Genomic DNA, 21586 nt, shown 5'->3' on the forward strand with positions numbered 1-21586 from the left:
ATCTCATAGTGTCCCTATGAGTGTCAAATAAGTTTATCAATAGTAATATGCCTGGCACATGGCAGGTGCTCAAGAAATGAGGTTTTTTTTTCCCCTCTATCTCCTCTTGATTTCAGTGTACGTCCTTAGAAACAAAAACTCCTATTGACTATTGGAAGGATCAATTCAGTTCAGTTCAGTCACATCGGATTCTTTGCAATCCCATGGTCTGTAGCATCAATATCCAAATACTCATGTGTGGGGAAAAGCCTGAGAAAACTCAAAGACGACTTTATAGGATGATGTTTTACTCCAGTTGGTTGGTTGGTCCTTCTTTATCCAACTCATCTGCATTGTAATAAGAATTAAATGATATAATATATAAAAACCACTTAGAACTGTATCTGTTCTAAAGTAAAAACTGTACTTCTCTGTCTTCAAACACTTCTTCCCAACTGATCAAAAAGCCAGATTTCTACTGAAGATCACTGACCAACTATGATTACAAGCTATCCCAACACATCTTCTTCCCTAGCTAAAGTGTCTAACCAGATTTAAACATGAGTATCATCCCTTCACAAAAATCACAGATATTAATGAGAAATAGAGAATGGGACAAATTCGATACTCAAGCTAACAGAGATTTTGCACTGGTCACTCTAAGTAGTAAATCTTACCAAGGATTTGGGATGATTGAATCCACAAAAGGGCAACATGGCAGAAGGTACTTGAGAAGCAGACACGGCCTCCCAAGAGTCTCTCACAGTCCCATAAAAGCAAGCCACTAGTCCTTCCTTTGCGGTGGTAGAGTCGCTACTTGTTACAAAATCATAGTGAAGACTATGAACAGGCAGAAGACTTTTCAGACATAAGAGACTAGAAAGCTATATTTCCAGATTTACCTCCAGATTACTTCACTAGTGGATGGAAAGAATACCTAAAATGATGAGAAAAGAGCTCCAGCTTCCCTCAGCTTACTTAATAATAAGTACCACACCTATAAGAACCACTGGAGCACTTACTATGTTCCAGACATTGTTAAATATTTTAATGCATTATTTAATTTATTCTTGAAAGAGTCATCAATGTGATGGCCATATTTTACATATGAGGGGGTTAATACAATTACTTCCCTGCTTTAGAAAAACAAATACCAGCGTCTTTCAATAATCTACCTACTTAAGTTCAAACTCCTCATCCCAGGAGTCAAGACTCTCTGTGTTTAGCTTTTCTCTCACATAATTATTTTCTAGAAGCACTGCACTACTCACTGCTTCTTCTTGTCAGTTTTTTCTCTTCCATTTCTGTGCATTTACTGCTGCTGTTCACTACAGATGGAATAACTGCTCTGCCTCGTGTTCAAGTCCTGAGTCCAATGAACCCCTATATGATCTAAGTTACCTGAGAGTACACTTATCTCCTGCTCAACCTTGAATGCCCCAAATCTCCTAGCACAGTGCAAGGCAAATAGCAGGTGCTTAACAATGACTGGTTGAAATAAATGAAATTATTCATTTCATCTTGAAAATATAACAATCAATAATAGAGAGACTGTATATTAGTGTATGGCAATTAAGAAACAGACTTTGGAGCCAGACAGCCTTGGTTCAGATCCCAACTCCACTATTTACCACTTACTAACCTCTTGATACTGAAGCTGAAACTCCAATACTTTGGCCACCTCATGCGAAGAGTTGACTCATTGGAAAAGACCCTGATGCTGGGAGGGATTGGGGGCAGGAGGAGAAGGGATGACAGAGGATGAGATGGCTGGATGGCATCACCGACCCGATGGGCATGAGTTTGAGTAAACTCCGGGAGTTTGTGATGGACAGGGACGCCTGGCGTGCTGCGATTCATGGGGTCGCAAAGAGTCAGACAGGACTGAGGGATTGAACTGAACTGAACTGAACCTTCTCTTGGGAGAAGGAAATGGCAACCCACTCCAGTATTCTTGCCTGGAGAATCCTTTGGACAGAGGAGCCTGGAGGGCTGCTGTCCATAGGGTCGCACAGAGTCAGACACGGCTGAAGCGACTTAGCATGCATGCATGCATGCATTGGAGAAGGAAATGGCAACCCACTCCAGTATTCTTGCCTGGAGAATCCCAGGGACAAAGGAGCCTGGTGGGCTGCCATCTATGGGGTTGCACAGAGTCGGACACGATTGAAGTGACTTAGCAGCAGCAACCTTCTCTTTGTCTGTTTTACTTATCTATAAAACAGAGGATAGCTTTAATACCAACCTCGTAGGGTTGTTGTAAGAATTAAGTGACATAATGTTTGTAAAGCACTTAGAACTGTATCTGTTATATAGTAAATGCTACCTGTTTGCTGATATTATAAAAACCAGTTGTATATTTGGCAAACTAAACTAAGGATTCAAAATATATTTTAAAGTCATAATGTCTACTAATATTTAAATACATAATTAATTCTCTTAATTAAAATTTTTTTCAAGTACTACAGGAGCTCTTTGGAAAACCAGAGGTTATTTCCTTCAATTCCATAATAAAATTTGTCTAACCAATGAACAAAAAAACATCTCTGATTCAAAATAAAATCAAAAGATACAACTGTTATTAGCAAATAATTCCAAAGGCAAAAAAAGTCTAAGGTTTACCATAGAATGATTATAAGTTTAAACATTTCAATAGTTGACTTAACATAGTAATTTTTGTTATAGTAGTTTTGTTATGTTTGTTATAGTAAGTTTTGTTCATAGTAACATGAAATTTTTATTTTCCCAGCATATATTAGGCATTCAAGTTTCATTGAACATTGTTTTTCTGAGTCAGGTTAATGTTCAATTCAGTTCAGTCGCTCAGTCATGTCTGACTTTTTGTGACCCCACTAACTGCGAAGTTAATGTTAGTTAGCAAATATATTTAGGCTTTACTTAACTACATATAATTCTCTGTTACAACCTGCATATTCTATATCTTACAGTAATACATGAGAATTAAACTGAAAAGCTAAGATCCCCAAGAAAAATAGGCAACACTTCCAACAGAAGCTGGCCCATGCTGGGTGAGTGCCGTGAGAGGCACTCTGGCATGTTGCAATGGGAACATATGTGTCCACGTGAGACAGGGCAGAAGAGCCACCTCCTTTAGGTCATATGCATATGAGGTAAGTCACTTTAGTCATGTCCTGCTCTGTGCAACCCTACAGACTGTAACCGGCCAGGCTGCTCTGTCCGTGGGATTCTCCAGACAAGAATACTGGAATGGGTTGCCATGCTCTCCTCTCATGTAAACCTACACAAATATAGCCAATATCATCTGTCCTCAAGTGGCAAAACCACATTGTTTCCATTTGAATGAAATCCAGTTTGAGAATAATTTTCAGTGCAGGTTAAAAATCTAGAAAGATTATACCAGTATTTTTTTTTCTTTAAAGCTCTCCATAGAAGATGCATTTTATAATATGTCCCAAATTCCCCAGAAAGTAAATATGAAAATCTTTGACAATCCTTTTCATAGTAAAGTTATTTGACAAAATTACTTGTCTTTAATTTTATACAAAATCAGTGTATCATTACATAATACAAAATAATTTATGGTATTGATGGTTGCATAATGTGTGACTTATTTATATCCTTTTTTCCTTTTCTATAACAAAATTACTTATCAGATTGCCTCTTCCACAGGTAGAGTTAGAGATTAGCATAATGCATGCCCTTTAAAAGAAAAGTGATGTGTTTCCTTTGTATTTCTGAATATATCTAATGCTGAGGAAACAAAAGTAGCAGAATACGAGAAGCTATCATTTCCAACCATCTGCTGGATATATGTCAGATGTAATGAGATAATTCTCGGTACAGTTATCAAGTCTTGACTATAGAGAATTAGGGAAGTCGCTCAGTCGTGTCTGACTCTTTGTGACCCCAGGAACTGTAGCCTACCAAGCTTCTCTGTCCATGGGATTTTCCAGGCAAGAGTACTGGAGTGGGTTGCCATTTCCTTCTTCAGGGGATCTTCCCGACCCAGGGATCGAACCCAGGTCTCCCGCATTGCAGGCAGATGCTTAACCATCTGAGCCACCCTGGATTAACTACAGTCACATACTAAAAAATATCTCCTTATTCAACTGAAAAAGGCCCCTTATAGCCCACCATTTAACCCAAACCCAGAATTCTTTGCCTACTTGCTCATCAAAGAGTAAAGTGGACTGTCTTGCTGATCCTGCTCACAGCACCAACTGTCTCACTGTTTATACTGTCCACACTGTTCACTGAACTCAGAGTAGGCAAGGCACCAGCTAACAGGCTGGAAGGAGACTTGAGGAGCCATAGAAACTGCAGACACATTTATTCTCTCCTGGCTGACATGGCAGCCATAACACAGCCTCTCTCCTGGCTGATGCAGCAGTGGTAGCAGCAGCCACAACATAACCATAACAGAGCCATAACATAATCTCATCATGTAACATAATCATGGTGTTGCCCCAATGTAGCAGCAGCCAGGGTTCATGGTGAAGCTCATACAGGCATTCTGCACAAAGTAACCCATGTCCAAGTGAGTATCTTGTGATGCACATGTGCAGTCTTATAAGTGATCTCAACTGTTACATAAACCTCGTGACGCACATGCCCAGCACTACAAGTGATCTCAGCTGCCACACAATCATTATTTACAAAGCATGGAGCAAGAGTGAGAGACCAGGGGGCCAGAGAGCCTGACCCTGCCATCTTGGTTAATTTGCTCTTTTCCCTACAGCCCACCTCTTCAGGGTCTCTAGAAGAGCCACCCAGTGCGTGTGGAGTGCCTTTGTCTTCCATGGCAAGTTCAGTCCACCATTTGTCCTTGTGGAACCACAGGAAAGCCTCCACAGGGGCAACTCTATTCCTGCGGATTTCCACCAAGGACCCCCAAAACAACCCCATAGGTGCTAAGCCCACCCCCTACCCCAAAGAAGGGATTCCTGTGACATTCACAGCCCACCCACAAGACTCCAAATGCTTTCACACTGCTCCAGATCTGCAAGAGAACCAGAAGTCAGCAGCACATCACAGGACACAGCCTTCACAGCACACTGCTCCAAACCTATGTTATAGGACACAGCCTTTATCTTAACCATTTGGCCATCACAGCCATCAATGCACACCCTAGGATCAAGAAACTGCTCCGGCCTGCCACAAACAAGGCTGCATTCAGCACCGGTGTTCAACCAGGCCACCACTCTCCGCACACTAGCCAGCAACCAGTGAACTGCAAGCTCCGCATGGGGCCTCCGGTCCCTGCTCGGGCCCCCGAGAAGGGCACCCTGGTCCAGGCCCTACTCAAAGCAGAAAAGGGCATCATACAAAGGAACACCCTTGAGCGCCATGCGATCCTCCAACCAAACCACCCGCATCTCCCACTGTGGGTGCCTCTCAAACTTGGCAAACTGCTGCTCTGGTCTCAGTTGCCCCCACAGCTCCAGGAGCAGAGCATTGGGCTATCTACCAATTTTATTTCTGCCAACTTCCGCTGCCAGCAAATCAGCCCACGTTTGCATTCTCATCACCCAGATGGGGCCCCCACCAGTCCAGGCCCCCTTTGGGGTCTTCACACATCTTACCCCCTTTTCCCGCTGCCATCCCTCTATTTTTCCCAAGCTAGTCACCATCGAGGTCTTATAGACAGGGTGCCCCACAAAGGGCACAAGAATAGCAATCGGGGATCTGAAAATGGTAGACAGGGCGTTGCTCAAAATGGTGCCTCAAATGCCGCCAGTAAAACATTTGTCACATGGGCCTCGGGTATTTGGGTTAAATATCTACTGCTTCATACCCAGTTCTCTCACCACTTGGGTCAACTTGGCATAGGTATGCCATGTACTCACAGTATATCTGGGAGCTCTCCTGTGTTTGACCACATGGTGTGGATAGCAGCGTTAATCCATTCCATCTGCTGTTATCGGTCTCTCAGTCATGTCTGACTCTTTGCGACCACATGGACTATACCCTGTCAGGATTCTCTGTCCATAGAGATTCTCCAGGCAAGAATACTGGAATGGGTTGCCTTGCCCTCCTCCAGGATATCTTCCCACCCCAGGGATCAAACCCAGGCCTCCCACATTTCAGGCAGATTCTTACCATTTGAGCCACTAGGGAACCCATTCCATGAGGATGTGCATTTGGTTTAGGTACACCCTGCGTGAGCCACCTAGCATTCTGAAACTTTCGTCTCAATGAGGAGTGAGTGGTTATTGATGCCAACCGTTCTATTTCATCCCCAACACATATGATACTGTCCACCTCTGTGTTTCAAAGTTGCAAGAGCCACGCTGCCAAAGTTCCCCTTGCTTTTGCCGAAATCGCATATCCAAGTCTACCAACTCTGCCAGAGTATATGGTTGATATGTCATATGAGTCACATTGGGGGTTTCTTGAGGATGTCTCCCCTGGGCTATACACCGCTCATGCTTCACTTTCTGCTGTACAACAGGCCTCACTGCCAAGCAGGGACCCACAGTTTCCTAATGTTCATCGTCACCTTCAGTTACTGCCTCACTGTCAGAGATGCTGGGTTCTTCAGGGCCACGGGGTTCTGCTCTGACGCCAATATATGTTGCTCTAGTTCTTCCAAGCATCTCTGCACATTGCACACCAGCATGGCATCATGGAGAGCACTATCCGTATTCACCTTCAGGGCAGTCAAGGAAATCCACCCCATGGTTCCAGCGGCAGTCCATGTCACCTTGTTCGGCAAATGGGAACTCACCGCCTCTAATGATTTTTCAATGCTATCTGGTGACTTGTCCACCACCTCCCAGTCTTACACTGGAGCCCACATGGAGAGGATCGCAGCCACACAGGACCACATGCTATCTCACAGCCACTGGCCTCCTCCATCCAGTGGAGCCTCAGGATCCCCTACCTGCTGGGTATCCTGCCAACTGTGCCAGTCGTCTTGCTGTTCACACTGTCCACTAAACTCAGGGTAGGCAAGGTGGCAGCTAAGAGGCTGGAAGGAGACTCAAGGAGCCGTAGGAACTGCAGGCAGGTTAATCTCTCCTGGCTGACATGGCAGCCATAACACAGCCTCTCTCCTGGCTGACGCAGCAGCCATAACAATAGCCACAATATAACCATAACATAGCCCTAACGGCTAAGCCCTTTCGCAAAAAAAAGCTAAGGGGCTTCCCTTGTAGCTCAATCGGTAAAGAATCTGCCTGCAATGCAGGAGACCCGGGTTCGATTCCTGAGTCAGGAAGATCTCCTGGAGAAGGAAATGGCAACCCACTCTAGTATTCTTGCCTAGAGAATCCCATGGACAGAGGAACTTGGTGGGCTACAGTCTATGGGGTCGCAAGAGTCGGACATGACTTAGCAACCGAGCACAGCCATAGCGGAGCTCTAACACAACCTCGTATAACATAATCATGACGTCACTCCAACGTCGCCCCAGTGTAACAGCAGCCAGGGCTCCAGGGGTCCCACACAAAGTAACCCAAGTCGAAACGAGTGCCTGGTGACACACATGCGCAGTCCTATAAGTGATCTCAGCTGTTACATAAACCTCATGACGTACATGCGCGGCGCTACCAGTGAGCTCAGCTCCTACACAATCATTATTTACCAAATGCGGGGCAAGAGCGAGAGGCCATGGGGCAAGAGAGCCTGACCGTGCCATCTTGACTAATCTGCTTTTTTCCTACAGTGGACTTTCTGCAATGTTTTAAAAGATTGACATCCATGGCAGTCCTGATACCAGTCATTCTTTCTTCGAAACCCATGCCATAAAGGAGTTTCCAGAAATTTTAAAGATCTTGCAATTCAGGAAGTAAAGACCAAGTGTTTTTACTTGCAAGTGTTTTTATTAGGATGACAAATTGGAAAGATATCTATATCCTGCTTTTGTGAAGGGATGAAGCACTCCATTGGGCTTAAAGAAAATCAGGTTGCCATGAAGTGTGAACCCTCCCACCACTGACATCCCTGCCTACAGGAGGTACTGTCTTGGGAGGGGTTTCCTGACAGCAACCCAGAAAAGCACCAAGTTGTTTGGGGGTAGATGCTAGTAAGGTACACACAGACTCACAACAAACTGTGACTAACACACACAATACTGATCTTTTATCACAGTCCAGGAAGTTGGAAGCAAGCATGTATTTCATCTATGTATTGGAGCTCCCAAGTCTTCAGCCCTGCTCCCTCTCTGCAGTTCCCGCTGTGGGGTCATCACAGACCCTCTCCCCTATCACTCCAGACAGCAGCTTTTTGGTTCAGGTGCCCTCTCACCTAGGAGAAAAACCTGAGACCTAAACATGATCCTTGATCAGTTTGACCTACCATCTCTGCTTTCAAAATTGCCTCCCAGACTCTACCACCTCTTACTAGTTCATCAAGCACTAGCATCACTGTTCATCCTGTCACCTGGACCACATACTTATTCCACCCGTTCCCACTTTGGCCCTGCTGCAATTCGTTTTCTACAGAACATAAATCTCATCTGATTTCTCCCCTGCTGAAAATTATCCAATAGATTCTCAGTGCCCTTAGAATAAGATCTAAACTCTTCAGAACAACTGACAAAATCCTTCCCGGCCTATACCTACCCACCTCATTATCGCGGATCTCAACCTTTCCCTTTCTCTATACTCCAGCCACCTGGCAAAGACCATCCCTGACCCCCTAATCACAGCAGGTACCACCTAATTACAGCAGGTGCACTCCCTGAACTAACTCCCAATCACTGTCTGTCACATGACTCTGTTTTACGTCCTTCAGGTACTTGTCACTGTCTGCAGTTCTTATTTATTCATCTGTTTACATTTGTGTTATCTGTATCCTCCACTAGAATGAACATCATGACAAAAACAACCTTAGCTGACCTGGTTATATCTATACGCTTAGCACCTAACATGGTGCTGGATGTTTCACTGAATGAATTATTAAATGAAAAAAAATGAATGACTACAATTTATAATCATATAAAAGTTAATTCCACAGAATACTGATTTTATTAATAAGTGTGAAGTACTACTGTTAGATGAGCCATCACTTGCTAGCTCTATGCTTTAAATTATTATTTAATATCCCCCACTCTCAGTTTTAACATCTGAAAAATGGGTGTAGTGATTGTCTTGACCTCATCAGGGTGTAAGAAATAAGGAAGAAGATGTGCATAAAATACTTAGCACTATTCTTGGCACATGGTATATATTCAATAAATGCCAACTATTAGTGGAGGGTAAGATTAGAATGTTCTAGTTAATTCTAAAAAGAAGAACATTTGCTTTATTGTGGAAAATGGTATGCTTCCCCCCCAAATAGTGGGCCTTAGAAAACTGATGTGAGGAGGAATCCCAGATATATCCCCTTTTCTCTGTTCTTACCAATTATGATACTCTCTAAGACAGAAATCATGCCCTCCTCATCACTCCTTCAGGGTATTCAAGTAGCTCCCAGCCATTGTTCCTGCCTTCAAATAGTCTCCTTTCTACAGCATAGTATCTTGGTTCTAAAATCTTACGGTTTCAAGAACTTAAATAACCTGGTCCCATCCTCCCACCTTTCTTACACGCAACTAACCTTGAGGGCATTCTTCACTCTCGTTAGAACAACACGCCCACAGTGAGAGGGAATATGGCATAGTAATTAAGAGCAGGGCAATTAGAGCCAGACTGCTTGGCTTCAGATGCCAGCTCCTTCACGTAAGTGAAGCTCACTTACTAGTTACTTAGCCTCTCCGTGCCCTGGATTCCTCATCTGCAAATGGCAAGGAGAGTAACACTGCATGTGTCATAAGCTTTGGTGAGAATCATAGAGTACGTGTAAAGCACAAAGCTTGACACGTAGCGACGATGATGATGATGATATTAAGCCTCCACCAGAAACTACTCATCTTCCTAAAACACAAATCCGATCATGCCACATACATGTTCAAAAACTTTTAATGTCCATTGTCAACAAGATGAAATTAAGAATCCTAAGTTTAGGACACTTAAGCACAGTGCAAATTCTTCCTACTGTGGTGATAAGCCACTTTTGCAACTTCATATTTCATTATTCTCCTCCAGTGCCTCCCTAGAGGAGATTCAAAATCTGTGATTTAACTAACTGACACTTTTTGCCATCCCCAGAAAACACCATGGCATTTTGTTTCTCTGCTTTACTTGCTGAAATTCCCTTCCTTTTCCCTTTTACTTATGAAGTTCCTGTTCATCCTTCAACACCCACATAAATGTTCCATTTTCACCAAATGCTCCCCAAATCTTCCAGGGAAAGGCAGGGGCTCCAACCTCTAAACTCCCACATCTTATCTAGAAAACCTGGATGCACAACTTGTGTTGTCTGTCATTTGTCAGCTTACTTCTCTGTGACCTCTTCTATGGCCTCCCCAATGGCAGGAAAATATTTGCATCTTTTTTGCATAATCCCTGACGTACAGCAGGTGCTCAAGCAATGAGTCTTTGACTGATACCTACTGAAGTGATGTGGAGAGCAAACAATTCTAGCAGAGTGATCCAAAATCATAAAATCATTCTAGTAAGAAGATGGCTAAAATAAAAGCAGTTTTCATGTTGAGCATCTTCTGGATCCTTCATTGTATTAATCTACATCTCTTTAAGCTTCTGACTCCTCTATATTGTACAATTTTCTGCTTCATTTTAGAGGCTGAGTCATTTTGTTTGAAGATAAGTCAAGAAAATATATTTTTAAAAAGATTTCAAAGGAAAATATTTCTAAAGATTTACCACTTTAATATTTTTCCTCCTTTAAAGGAAGGCTAAAATATCATACAAAGTTTCATGCCTTCACTTATTTAAACAATTTTATTTTTAAGATTCCAGTGATTTAAATGTAACTGAGGGATCTCCCCATGTGTACTCCATAGAACACTAATCTATGAAAACAGATAAAAATGATTCTATGGTCAAATAAGTTTGGAGAAAAATACATGGCTATATCTCTTTATTGAAAAGTCATGGGACTTGCCTGGTGGTCCAGTGGTAAAGACTCTGCCCTCCAATGCAGGGGGCCTTGGCTTGATCTCTAGTCAGGAAACTAGATCCCATGTGCCACAACTAAAACCTGGCATAGCCAAATAAATTTAAATAAAAGAAAGGAAGAAAAATCATAAAGCACTTTAGCATATTAAAGGCTCTGAAAGGTCAACCAGCAAAGAATTCAGTATTCCCCAAACTTATTTACCAGAGAACCCTTTAGTGTTCTTTGAAACAAGTGTTCATGAAACTCATTTTAGAAACTACTGCACCATTTAGCCTCTAAATGGCCCAATACAACTAGTTTGGGGGCCATAAATAATATTAATTCATAACATGTTTGGATGAAATTTTAAAGGGCCTCCATCACTGTCACTCACGCAGATCTGAACTCTCACCTACATGCCCCTGACACGTTTTTATTCAAAGCACAAATGAAGGGAATGAAGAGCAAATAATTTGTTACAGCTCTGGTTAAAAAAGGGGCTCCTTAATACAGAACCAGAATCTCTTTCCCTGTTGATTCCATCTGTTCACACAGTCTCTTGGAGCCATGTGAAATCTTAAAATAGTATCACTTTTTCAGCCAGAGGGCTTAATCATCATAAAGAATCTTTGGTTTCTGGTAGAACAGCAATTGAAAAACTTAGCTCTCTCTCTTCATCTGAAAAGTAAACAAGAAAATGTGAAAACAATCTGCAGATACCTAGCATGCCAGGTCATTATTAGTGATGTATAATGATTGGAAGATAATAACTCAGTACCTTTGAAGACTGAAATGAAATGTCCATGCAGTGACAAACAGCCAATGTAAAGAACCCTAATTTGACAACAAAACAATCTAAACCCCTTTTATGAGGTGAGGAGTATGTCTTAAGTAATAAACACTTAAGTAATTAGATGCTTTTATGGAGATAACTATAAACTGAAACATGGGGGAAAAATCTCGGTAATAGGCTGACGCCCTGGGAGGTGGGTATATAAGAGCCAGGGGAGAAGACAGAAGCATCGAGACACCAAGAGACTTCTCTCATCAACCCAACAAAAACCCAACTCTTGACACCATGGCCTGCTGTGCTCCCCTCTGCTGCAGCGTCCCCACCGGCCCTGCCACCACCATCTGCTCCTCTGACAAATTCTGCAGGTGTGGAGTCTGCCTGCCCAGCACCTGCCCACACGAGATCAGCCTCCTCCAGCCCACCTGCTGTGACAACTGCCCCCCACCCTGCTGTGTGCCTGACACCTACGTGCCAACCTGCTTCCTGCTCAACTCTTCCCACCCCACTCCCGGACTGAGCGGGATCAACCTGACGACCTTCGTCCAGCCTGGCTGTGAAAATCCCTGCAAGCCCTGCTGTTAAGCGGCCACATCTTTGCACAGGTTCAGTGATGTGTTGCTCAAGTCTTAATGCATCATCTGGCCTTCAGCACTCACTACTACCTACATCACTACACCTACGAAACCAATCCCAGTAGCCTGGGCAGTGTTTTCATGCATTTGCCCAACTTCTTGATTCTTTCTTCTTTTGGATAGAGTTGGAGACCTTCTTTCTTTCTTTTAGATTATATCACCGTCCTTTGGAAATGAACCATTTTGACTATCCAATAATAAACTTCATTCTTGCCTAGCAAATATGGTTTTGTGATTATTTGTTCATATGTTTCTTCTTAGGGAAAGGGAAATGCCTACCTAAACTTGAACAGCGGCTCATCATACTGCCCAAGATTTACCCCAGCAGAATGAGAGCTCTCATGGTGGAATCATTGAAAAATTAGACACTGCTTCTTTGTGATGAGCTGAGAAGTGAAAAATTCAACAGGTTATTTTTTAGGATTCCCACCCTCTTTAAAAACTGTGATATACTTGTTTTGCAATATTATGAGTTTTAAGTGTGCAACATAGTGACTCACAATTTTTATAAGTTAGACTTCACTTACAGTTATGATAAAATATTGGCTGTATTTCCTGTGCTGTACAATATAGTCTTGTACTTTATTTATTTTATACATAGTACTTGGTACACAGAACTATACAAAAAAATGTCTTAATGACCCAGATAACCACAAACATGTGGTCACTCAGCTAGAGCCAGACATCCTGGAGTGTGAAGTCAAGTGGGCCTTAGGAAGCATTACTACAAACAAAGCTAGTGGAGGTAATGAAATTGCCGCTGAGCTATTTCAAATCCTAAAAGATGATGCTGTTTAAATGCTGCACTCAATATGTCAACAAATTTGGAAAACTCAGCAGTGGCCACAGGACTGGAAAAGATCGGTTTTCATCCCAATCCCAAAAAACAGCAATGCCAATGAATGTTCAAACTATCATACTAGGCTCATTTTGCATGCTAGTAAGGTTATGCTCAAAATTCTTCAAGCTAAGCTTCAGTAGTATTTGAACCAAGAACTTCCAGATGTACAAGTTTGGTTTAAAATAGGCAGAAGAACCAGAGATCAAATTGCCAATATTTTTTGGATCATAGAGAAAGCAAGAGAATTCCAGAAAAACATCTACTTGTGCTTCATTGAGTACATAAAAGCCTTTGACTATGTGGATCACAACAAACTGTGGGATATTCTTAAAGAGATGGGAATACCAGACCACCTTACCTATTTCCTAAGAAACCTATATGTGGGTCAAGAAGCAACGTTAGAAACTTACATGGAACAACTGACTGGTTTAAAATTGGGAAAGGAGTACGACAAGGCTGTATATTGTCACCCTGTTTATTTAACTTCTATGCAGAGTACATCATGTGAAATGCCAGATTGGATGAATTACAAGCTGGAATCAATTGCCTGGAGAAACATCAACAACCTCAGATATGCAGATGATGCCACTCTAATGACAGAAAGTGAAGAGGAGCTAAAGAGCCTCTTGTTGAGGGTAAAAGAGAAGAGTGAAAAAAACTGGCTTAAAACTCAACACTCAAGAAACTAAGATCTTGGCATCCAGTTCCATCACTTCAGGTCAAATAGAAGGGGAAAAAGTGTCAGCAGTGACAGATTTCATTTTCTTGGGCTCCAAAACCACTTCTGACAGTAACTATAGCCATGAAATTAAAAGACACTTGCTTTTTGGAAAGAAAATTATGACAAAACCAGACAGCATATTAAAAAGCAAAGACATCACTTTGCTGACAAAGACTTGCATAGTCAAAGCTGTGGTTTTTCCAATAGTCATGTACAGATTTGAGAGTTGAACATAAAGAAGGCTGAGTGCTGAAGAACTGATGCTTTCAAATGATGGTGCTGGAGGAGACTCTTGAGAGTCCCTTGGACTGCAAGGAGATCAAACCAGTCAACCCTAAAGAAAATCAACACTGAATATCATTAGAAGGACGGGCAATGAATCTCCAAAACTTTGGCCACCTTATATGAAGAGCAGACTCATTGGAAAAGACCCTGATGCTGGAAAATATGGAGAGCTAAAGGAGAAAGAGGTGGCAGAGGATGAGATGGTTAGATATCATCACTGACCTAATGGACATGAATCTGAGCAAACTCTGGGAGATAGTGAAGGACAGGGAAGCCTGGTGTGCTGTGTCCATGGGGTCCCAAAGAGTCAAACTCAGCTTAGCAACTGAACAACAATAAGCTGATTTATTTTATATGGAGTAGTTTGTACCTCAGTCTCCTGCCCTATCTTTTTCCTTTCCACTTCCCTCTCATTGGTGACCACTAGCTTATTCTCCTTATCTGTGAATCTGTTTCTTTTTTTCTTATATCCACCAGTTTATTTTTTAGATTCCACATGTAAGTGATATCAAACAGTATTTGCCATTCTCTGACTTATTTCACTAAGTATATTACACTCCAAGTCCATCTGTGTTGTTGCAAATGGCAAGATTTCATTCTTTTTTATGGTTGAGTAGTATTTCATTGTTTCCATGTATACCATATCTTCTTTATCCATTCATCTGTTGATGGACACTAAGCTTCTTCCATATCTTGGCTATTGTAAATAATGCTCCTATGAACATTGTGGTGCATTTTTTTTCAAATTAATGTTTTCATTTTCTTTGGATATATATTCAGGAGTAGAATTGGTGGGTTATATGGTAGTTCTATTTTTAGTCTTGGGGGGGAACCTTAATATTGTTTTCCTGAGTGGCTGCATCAATTTACATTCCCACCAACATTGAACAAGTGTTCCCTTTTCTTCAGATCTTTGCCAGAAGTTTTCTGTTTTCTGGTCTTTCACTTAGGTCTCTAATCCATTTTGAGTTTATTTTTTTAAATATAGTGTTGGAGAATGTTCTATTAATAATATTACCTGTCTAGCTTTCTTTGCACCATTTACTGAAGAGACTGTCTTTTCTCCACTGTGTATTCTTGCCTCCTTTGTTGTAGATTAATTGACCATAAATGTGTGGATTTATTTCTGGGCTCTCTATTCTACTCTGTTGACCTATATGCCTGTTTATCTACCAGTACCATACTGTTTTGATTACTGTTGTTTTGTAATATGTTCTGAATTTTAGGCTTTAATACAAGATAACAATTGGCACTATGCCAACCCACCTCTTTTTCAGCCAAAAACAAAGGAGACTGGTGTTTTCATACATGTTTATAAGGGACAAATATTTAGGTTTTATTTTTAATATCAAAAATAACTCTCAGAGTCCTTTTTTTTTTAACCACTGTGGACCTTTAAGCATTAAAGGGCCCTTGGCTAGCTAAAAAGCCTCAAATGTAAAGCAGGTGATTTGTGTTCCAGTTCTGGCTCTGCCTCAAGCTGCTTCTGTAGCCCTGATCAAGTCACTTGAACTCTTTGGGTCTCAGGTCCTACATCAGTAATATGGGTTGGTTGACCAAGTCCTCTCTAAAATCACTTTCAGCTTGAACATTCCTTGATTCTAGATTATCTAGAAACATTTTAAGTAACAAATACTCCATGCTGCTAATCAACCCTATCTTACTGTATTGCTTTTACCTCTTTCAGTCGTAATAGCTAATGTTTGGTAAGTATATCCTGCACACTCTAATATGTGCTGTATGTGCCTTATCCCATTTATCCCTAACAAAAAAAAAACTAACAGATAGCTACCATTATTCTCCCCATTCTCAGTGAGAAAACTGAGATGGAGAAATTACTTGCAAAAGCTACATAAATAGTGACAGAGAAGCTATCTGAATTCAGAGTCCTTCCTCCTTCCACTATACCAAAGCATCTGCCTCCTCTGCAGATAGCAACATGCCCAAGAGAAATACGATCGCACACAGCTTTCTTTATCCAGGAGAAAGTATATGCTACTTGACAGCACATGCTTGTAGATTGTCTATTTGGTTGTATATGGCAACAGTTTTCTCTGTGGTTGTTATAGCTTAAGACAAAATGAGTGTACACAATGAGTCTAGGAAAAACTGTTTATGTTTCTAAGGTGAAAATAAATCATGTTTTTTTAAGTCAGACTTTAAATACTGATGAGCAACATCAGCACACGAAAAATACTGACTGGTTCATTAACCTTGAATTAAAATGTAGAATGTTTGGCAACTCAGACGGATTTTCAATTTTCTGGTGAGTTTCAGTGACTTAGTTTAAGATAAAACAAACTACCCTTAAAGATTGTTTACCCTTGAGAATAGAATAGAAAAGCAAATCATTTCATTTTCTTTCAAAGATCTGGCCTCCAGGTCTTTCTTTCTATCTTTATGGATGGACTCTAGCCTAATTTAGACTCTGATCACCACACTTATGATCACAGCCAGTCTCCTTGTTGACCTTGAGTCAAGTATCCCATGCTTCTTCCTCCACACAAACTATACTTTTGTCGGGATAGATTTCTATTTCTCTATAAATATTGGCTAAATTGAGTTACTCATAGCTCTTAGATGACTCAAGATTTTTGTTTTTTAATGAGTCAAGTCTAAATTCTTCAGTGTGACTCTAAGACCCTCAATAATCTGGTACAACCATTTTCATCAAATACTACTTGCTACTTGTCTTGGGCAACATGAATTCTGTACTCCAGTCAGAGCAATGCTCCCTATTCAGTGGTCGAGAGAGAGGTCTCTGAAACCAGACTGTCTTGCTCTAAATGGTACCTTTTGGGCTTCCCTGATGGCTCAGATGGTAAAGAATCCGCCTGCAATGCAGGAGACCTGGGTTCGATCTCTGGGTTGGGAAGATCCCCTGGAGGAGGGCATGGCAACCCACTCCAGTATTCTTGCCTGGAGAAGCCCGGTGGACAGAGGAGCCTGGTGGGCTGCAGACCATGGGGTCCCAAAGAGTCGGACATGACTGAGAACAGCGCAGACTCTGTCACTTACTAGTTCTGTGTTCTTGGCCATGCCATTTAATTTCCCTATGCCTCTGGTTTCTCAAATGTTAAGATTAAAACCAGTAGGTACCCTGAAAAATATCTGACCAGTACACCACAAAACTACCCAGATCATGAAAAACCAGAAAAGACTGAGAAATTATCACAGACCAGGGAAAACCAAGGAGACAAGATGACTAAATGTAATGTGGTGTCCCAGACTAGATTTAGGAACAAAGGACATTAGTGGGAAAACTAGTAACATGTGAATAATGTCCACAGTTTGATTAATAGTGATGTACCTTAATTTTGACAAATGCACAGTGGTATCATAAGATGTTATCATTAAAGGGAAGTTGAGTGAGAGATACATAGGAATGCAGTACTATCTTTGCAACCTTTCTGCAAATCTAAAATTATTCAAAAATAAAAAGCTAACTTTAAAAAAAGTATATACTTCCTAAAACTGTAGTGAAGATTAAGTTTATTAAAGCACATCCAGCCCTTAGAAAGCTGCGTGCTGACTGTCAACCTCTAAGTACACCTTTTATTAATAATACTCTCTGATGCTGGAATGAGGAAGGTTTCTCCTTTGGCTGGTTTCTACCGTGTGCTGTGTGTTTAGTCGTTCAGTCGTGTCCGACTCTTGCGACCCCAAACACTGTAGCCTGCCAGGCTCCTCTGTCCCTGGGAATACTTGCCTGGAGAATGGAGTGGGTTGCCATTTCCTTCTCCAGGGGATCCTCCTGACCCAGAAATCGAACCCCAGTCTCCTGCATTGCAAGGAGACTCTTTACCTACTCAGCTAGGAGGGAAACCCCTCAGTATTAGTTTTGTACTAGACTCCACCAATAGAGGGTGCTAGAAGGAGACTGCAAGATGAGAGGAGAAAAGAAAGGTCTTGTTGCCCCAGCAATAGTCCTACATTTGGTGGCAGCAGTGGGCTCTCCTTTCTAGCTTCTTTTCACTCTTAAAAAAAAAAAAAAAAAACAACCATCATTTAACTTCCTCAGAAACACCAGAATCAGCAAGGGAGTGACACCCGCCCCCCACCTCCTTTTCACAGAGGTCCAAGCCCTGGCCCCACAGGACCTCTCCTCTGAGCTTCTGAGTTAAGAGCACCAGCTGGGCAACCCCCGGGGCCTGAGCCCAGCCCTGCAGGACCACTCTTCCAAGCTCCTAGGTCCACTCATCCTCAACATCTTCTCTTCAATCCCAGCTCTCTAGCTGATAGCAGCTTCTTGTGTTCATTACCTATGGGTTTTTTTTTTTTTCTTTCTCAGTCCTCCCATACCTATGTAAACCAGTTCCCTATCTTCAAATTCTCTCTGTTGAAATACCTACTGCATGAGGATGTTCTTGTTTGCTTGTTTTCCTGACCACACTTAACACAGAAGCCTTCATAAATGCTGGTTATGATTATTTTCCAAACTTCCTTAAATATTTATTCCATGTGTTCCAGGCACCATATTCCATCTGGTGATTCAGGTTCTATGCTAGGGAATAGAGAAACCAGGAAAAATGAGACATAGTTCCTGCTTTGAAGGAGATTACATCCTAGTAAATAGAATCAACATGTGTACCAAAAAATGTAACAAAGTTTTTTGGGTGGATATAGGATACAGTAGAGGTAAAAAGGATGGCATGACCAGTTCTGCTGGGACCGTGCAGAGAGTAGGGGCAGAACAGCATCACAGAACTCACTGTTTTCCTTGCCCCAAAAGCACTTACCTCTTTTCTAAGCATTTCTCATCAAAACAACTTATTCCAAATCCTCCATGAAGACTTCTGGTCATTTCAACCCTTTTTCATCACATTTCGTCTTGTGGGAGTTCTCACAGTCCCTGGAGGAGAAACTGCTATTTATTAGACTTATCTAATAAGCACAGTGATGAATGATTTGCCTGATTAATTCTCACTTGGTCTTTAATACTAATACTCATAATAAGACTATAACAGGTGATTATATTTTCCCCAAATTTGTAGTTGAGAAAACTAAAGCCCAAAACGTCTAATAACTTGATCTAGGTCTCACAGCATGTAAGTGCTAGTCATGACTCAAAAGTATCTCTGAATCTCTTTCATTTCACTGTCACGTACTAAATTATGTTGTTTGAACCATTTGCAAAGGAATTTCTAGCCTTTTCTATCAGCCCACATACTCCTTGAGGGCAGGCACCATGTCTTCTATTTTTTTTTTAAGTCTCTACCAGTCTCTTCAGAATATGTTAGAGAATCAATAACTACTTGACTTATAACAAATGGATTTGCTGATCTATCTCCTTTACTCTAGTTACATACTAGCTTTAGCTATGACTTGTTAACACTGTAACTGAAGTACAATGGAAGGGAACTTTTAAAGGTTCCTGTCTGATAGACGGTGATTATCAGCTTAGGCAGTGGTTTTGGAAAACGGAATGAACAGGTTCGCAGTTTGGTTTTTCTTAAAAAAATAAAATAAAATAAGAACTTTTCATGCTGCTTTGCGAAGAAAGCCAAATTTATTTTTTCAGGCCACAAATAGTCTCAAGAACCTATATTTTAATATGTTCTGACTTCTGGCTAAAAAAATGACATCCTTTCTAAAACTGAGAGTTTATTTATGTTTATGCATAATTTCATATATAGATAATGCAGTGAAACAATAGGAAATCATCTAGCAGACTCTGAACTTTCTAATCAAGATCATGTTACATATATTTCATATTTGTTTATTTTCTCAAATCCATGAAAAGATAGCAAGGTGAACCTGCTGGGGAAAAAAAAAATCCCACAGATTTTGACTTCCCAAATATATCCCTGCTGTGTGCTGCGTCCTGTCACTCAGTCATGTCCGATCTTTTCGACCCAGGACTGTAGCCTGCCAGGCTCCTCTGGCCATGGGATTCTACAGGCAAGAGTACTGGAGTGGGTTGCTGTGCCCTCCTCCAGGGGATCTTGCCAACGTAGAGACTGAACCTGCGTCTCTTTATGTTGCCTGCATTGGCAGGCAGGTTCTTTACCACTAGCACCACCTGGGAAGCCCAGGACATATCTTTTGAGAGGGATCATTTCTTACTTCTAAGGGAAATCAACTTCTAACTCTTCACACCCAGTAGTGATCATTTGTAAGAACACATTCTGGTTGGTAAAAAAGAGGAAAGTCGGAATAAATACTGATGTATTTGCCGCGGTTAAGTATGTAGAGAACCTATATCAACAGCATTTTGAAACTACAATAGGAAGCAAGTTCAAATGTAGCAACAAGCAAATAACACTGAAGGAGTACTCCTCCTGTGGCAGATAAACAAGTTAGTTATTTGTAGGGGATTATACAAACAACAACAGGAAGCATTCTGATCGACGGGAGCCACGTTCCCTGAGCTGCATAGCTATAAAAGACTCACCAAGGACAACTTTATAGAACACCTTCCTTCGCAAGAAACGTCTACCTGATCCTTTGAATGTCTTGCTGTGAGTCTCGTCTCCAGGGATGCTGCAGCATCCCCCCCAGCCCCACCACCACCATCTGCTCCTCGGATGTATGCTGTCGAGGCGGAGCCTGCCTGCCCAGCACCTGCCCACATGAGATCAGGCTCCTTCAGCCCACCTGCTGTGACACCTGCCACCCACCCTGCCTTGTGCCTGACTCCTGCGTACCCGACTCCTACGTGCCAACCTGTTGGCTGCTCAGCAGCTGCCAGCCGACTCCAAACCTGAGCGGAATCTCTGTCACAACCTGCGTCCAGCCCTGTGAGGGTGGAGCAAAATCCTAGTAGCCAAAAATATCTCAGTGAGCTTGTCCGCCTTGCCCTAAGGGACGGCAATTGTCATTAAAAGCTGCTCAGCAAATGGCTTTTAATAAGAAGCTCCAGAAAAAATGTTCTGATTCTGTGCCTTCAGTTTTGCAGAAGTGTTCTACAATTTGAACAATAATTTCAAATAAAAAGTGGAAAAAATGCTGTCATGGACCTCCTTGCTTTAAATAAACACCACTCTTTCCCAAACCAAGGACTGTCTCAATGTCTAATGCCATAATTACCTGACTCTTGACATGTGTATGCATCATGAACCCATAAATATGTCCAGCAGAATTACACTTTCTGATGACATCAACATAAATCTCATAGCCAAAAAGAGGTCGCACAGGGATATGTAAATATGTGAAGAAAATTGCCTGGATAATAAAATATATTATATTAAACTCTAAGCTTAGAATCACTTTAAATTCCAAGGTCAGTATCTATTTTTAATTTTAATTTTTTTCCCTGCCTCTGTAAGTAACTCACTTACATCCCTAAAGAGGCTAAGAAATTGGCAATCAGAGATCAACAAACTTGCAGGAGAGACCCCAAACACTGAGCTGAGCCACTTTTTTTTTCCATTTTTTTGTTTAGGTGAAGCTTTGAATGTAAAACAGAACAG

General features: G+C 41.6%; 1 protein-coding gene across 1 annotated transcript; it reads left to right on the plus strand.

Moving 5' to 3' along the window:
- The first annotated feature begins 11931 nt into the window (after positions 1-11931).
- Positions 11932-12549, plus strand: LOC122444300 (keratin-associated protein 3-1). Its single transcript, XM_043473039.1, has one exon. It carries the CDS (start codon positions 11981-11983, stop codon positions 12275-12277), a length of 297 nt encoding a protein of 98 aa, XP_043328974.1. The 5' UTR covers positions 11932-11980; the 3' UTR covers positions 12278-12549.
- Positions 12550-21586: the final 9037 nt, after the last annotated feature.

Source organism: Cervus canadensis, chromosome 1, assembly GCF_019320065.1.
Source record: "Cervus canadensis isolate Bull #8, Minnesota chromosome 1, ASM1932006v1, whole genome shotgun sequence".
In the NCBI taxonomy this organism is placed as follows: domain Eukaryota; kingdom Metazoa; phylum Chordata; class Mammalia; order Artiodactyla; family Cervidae; genus Cervus; species Cervus canadensis.

Coding starts and splice junctions, on each gene's coding strand:
- LOC122444300 (XM_043473039.1), top strand. CDS start 11,981: ATGGCCTGCTGTGCTCCCCTCTGCTGCAGCGTCCCCACCGGCCCTGCC.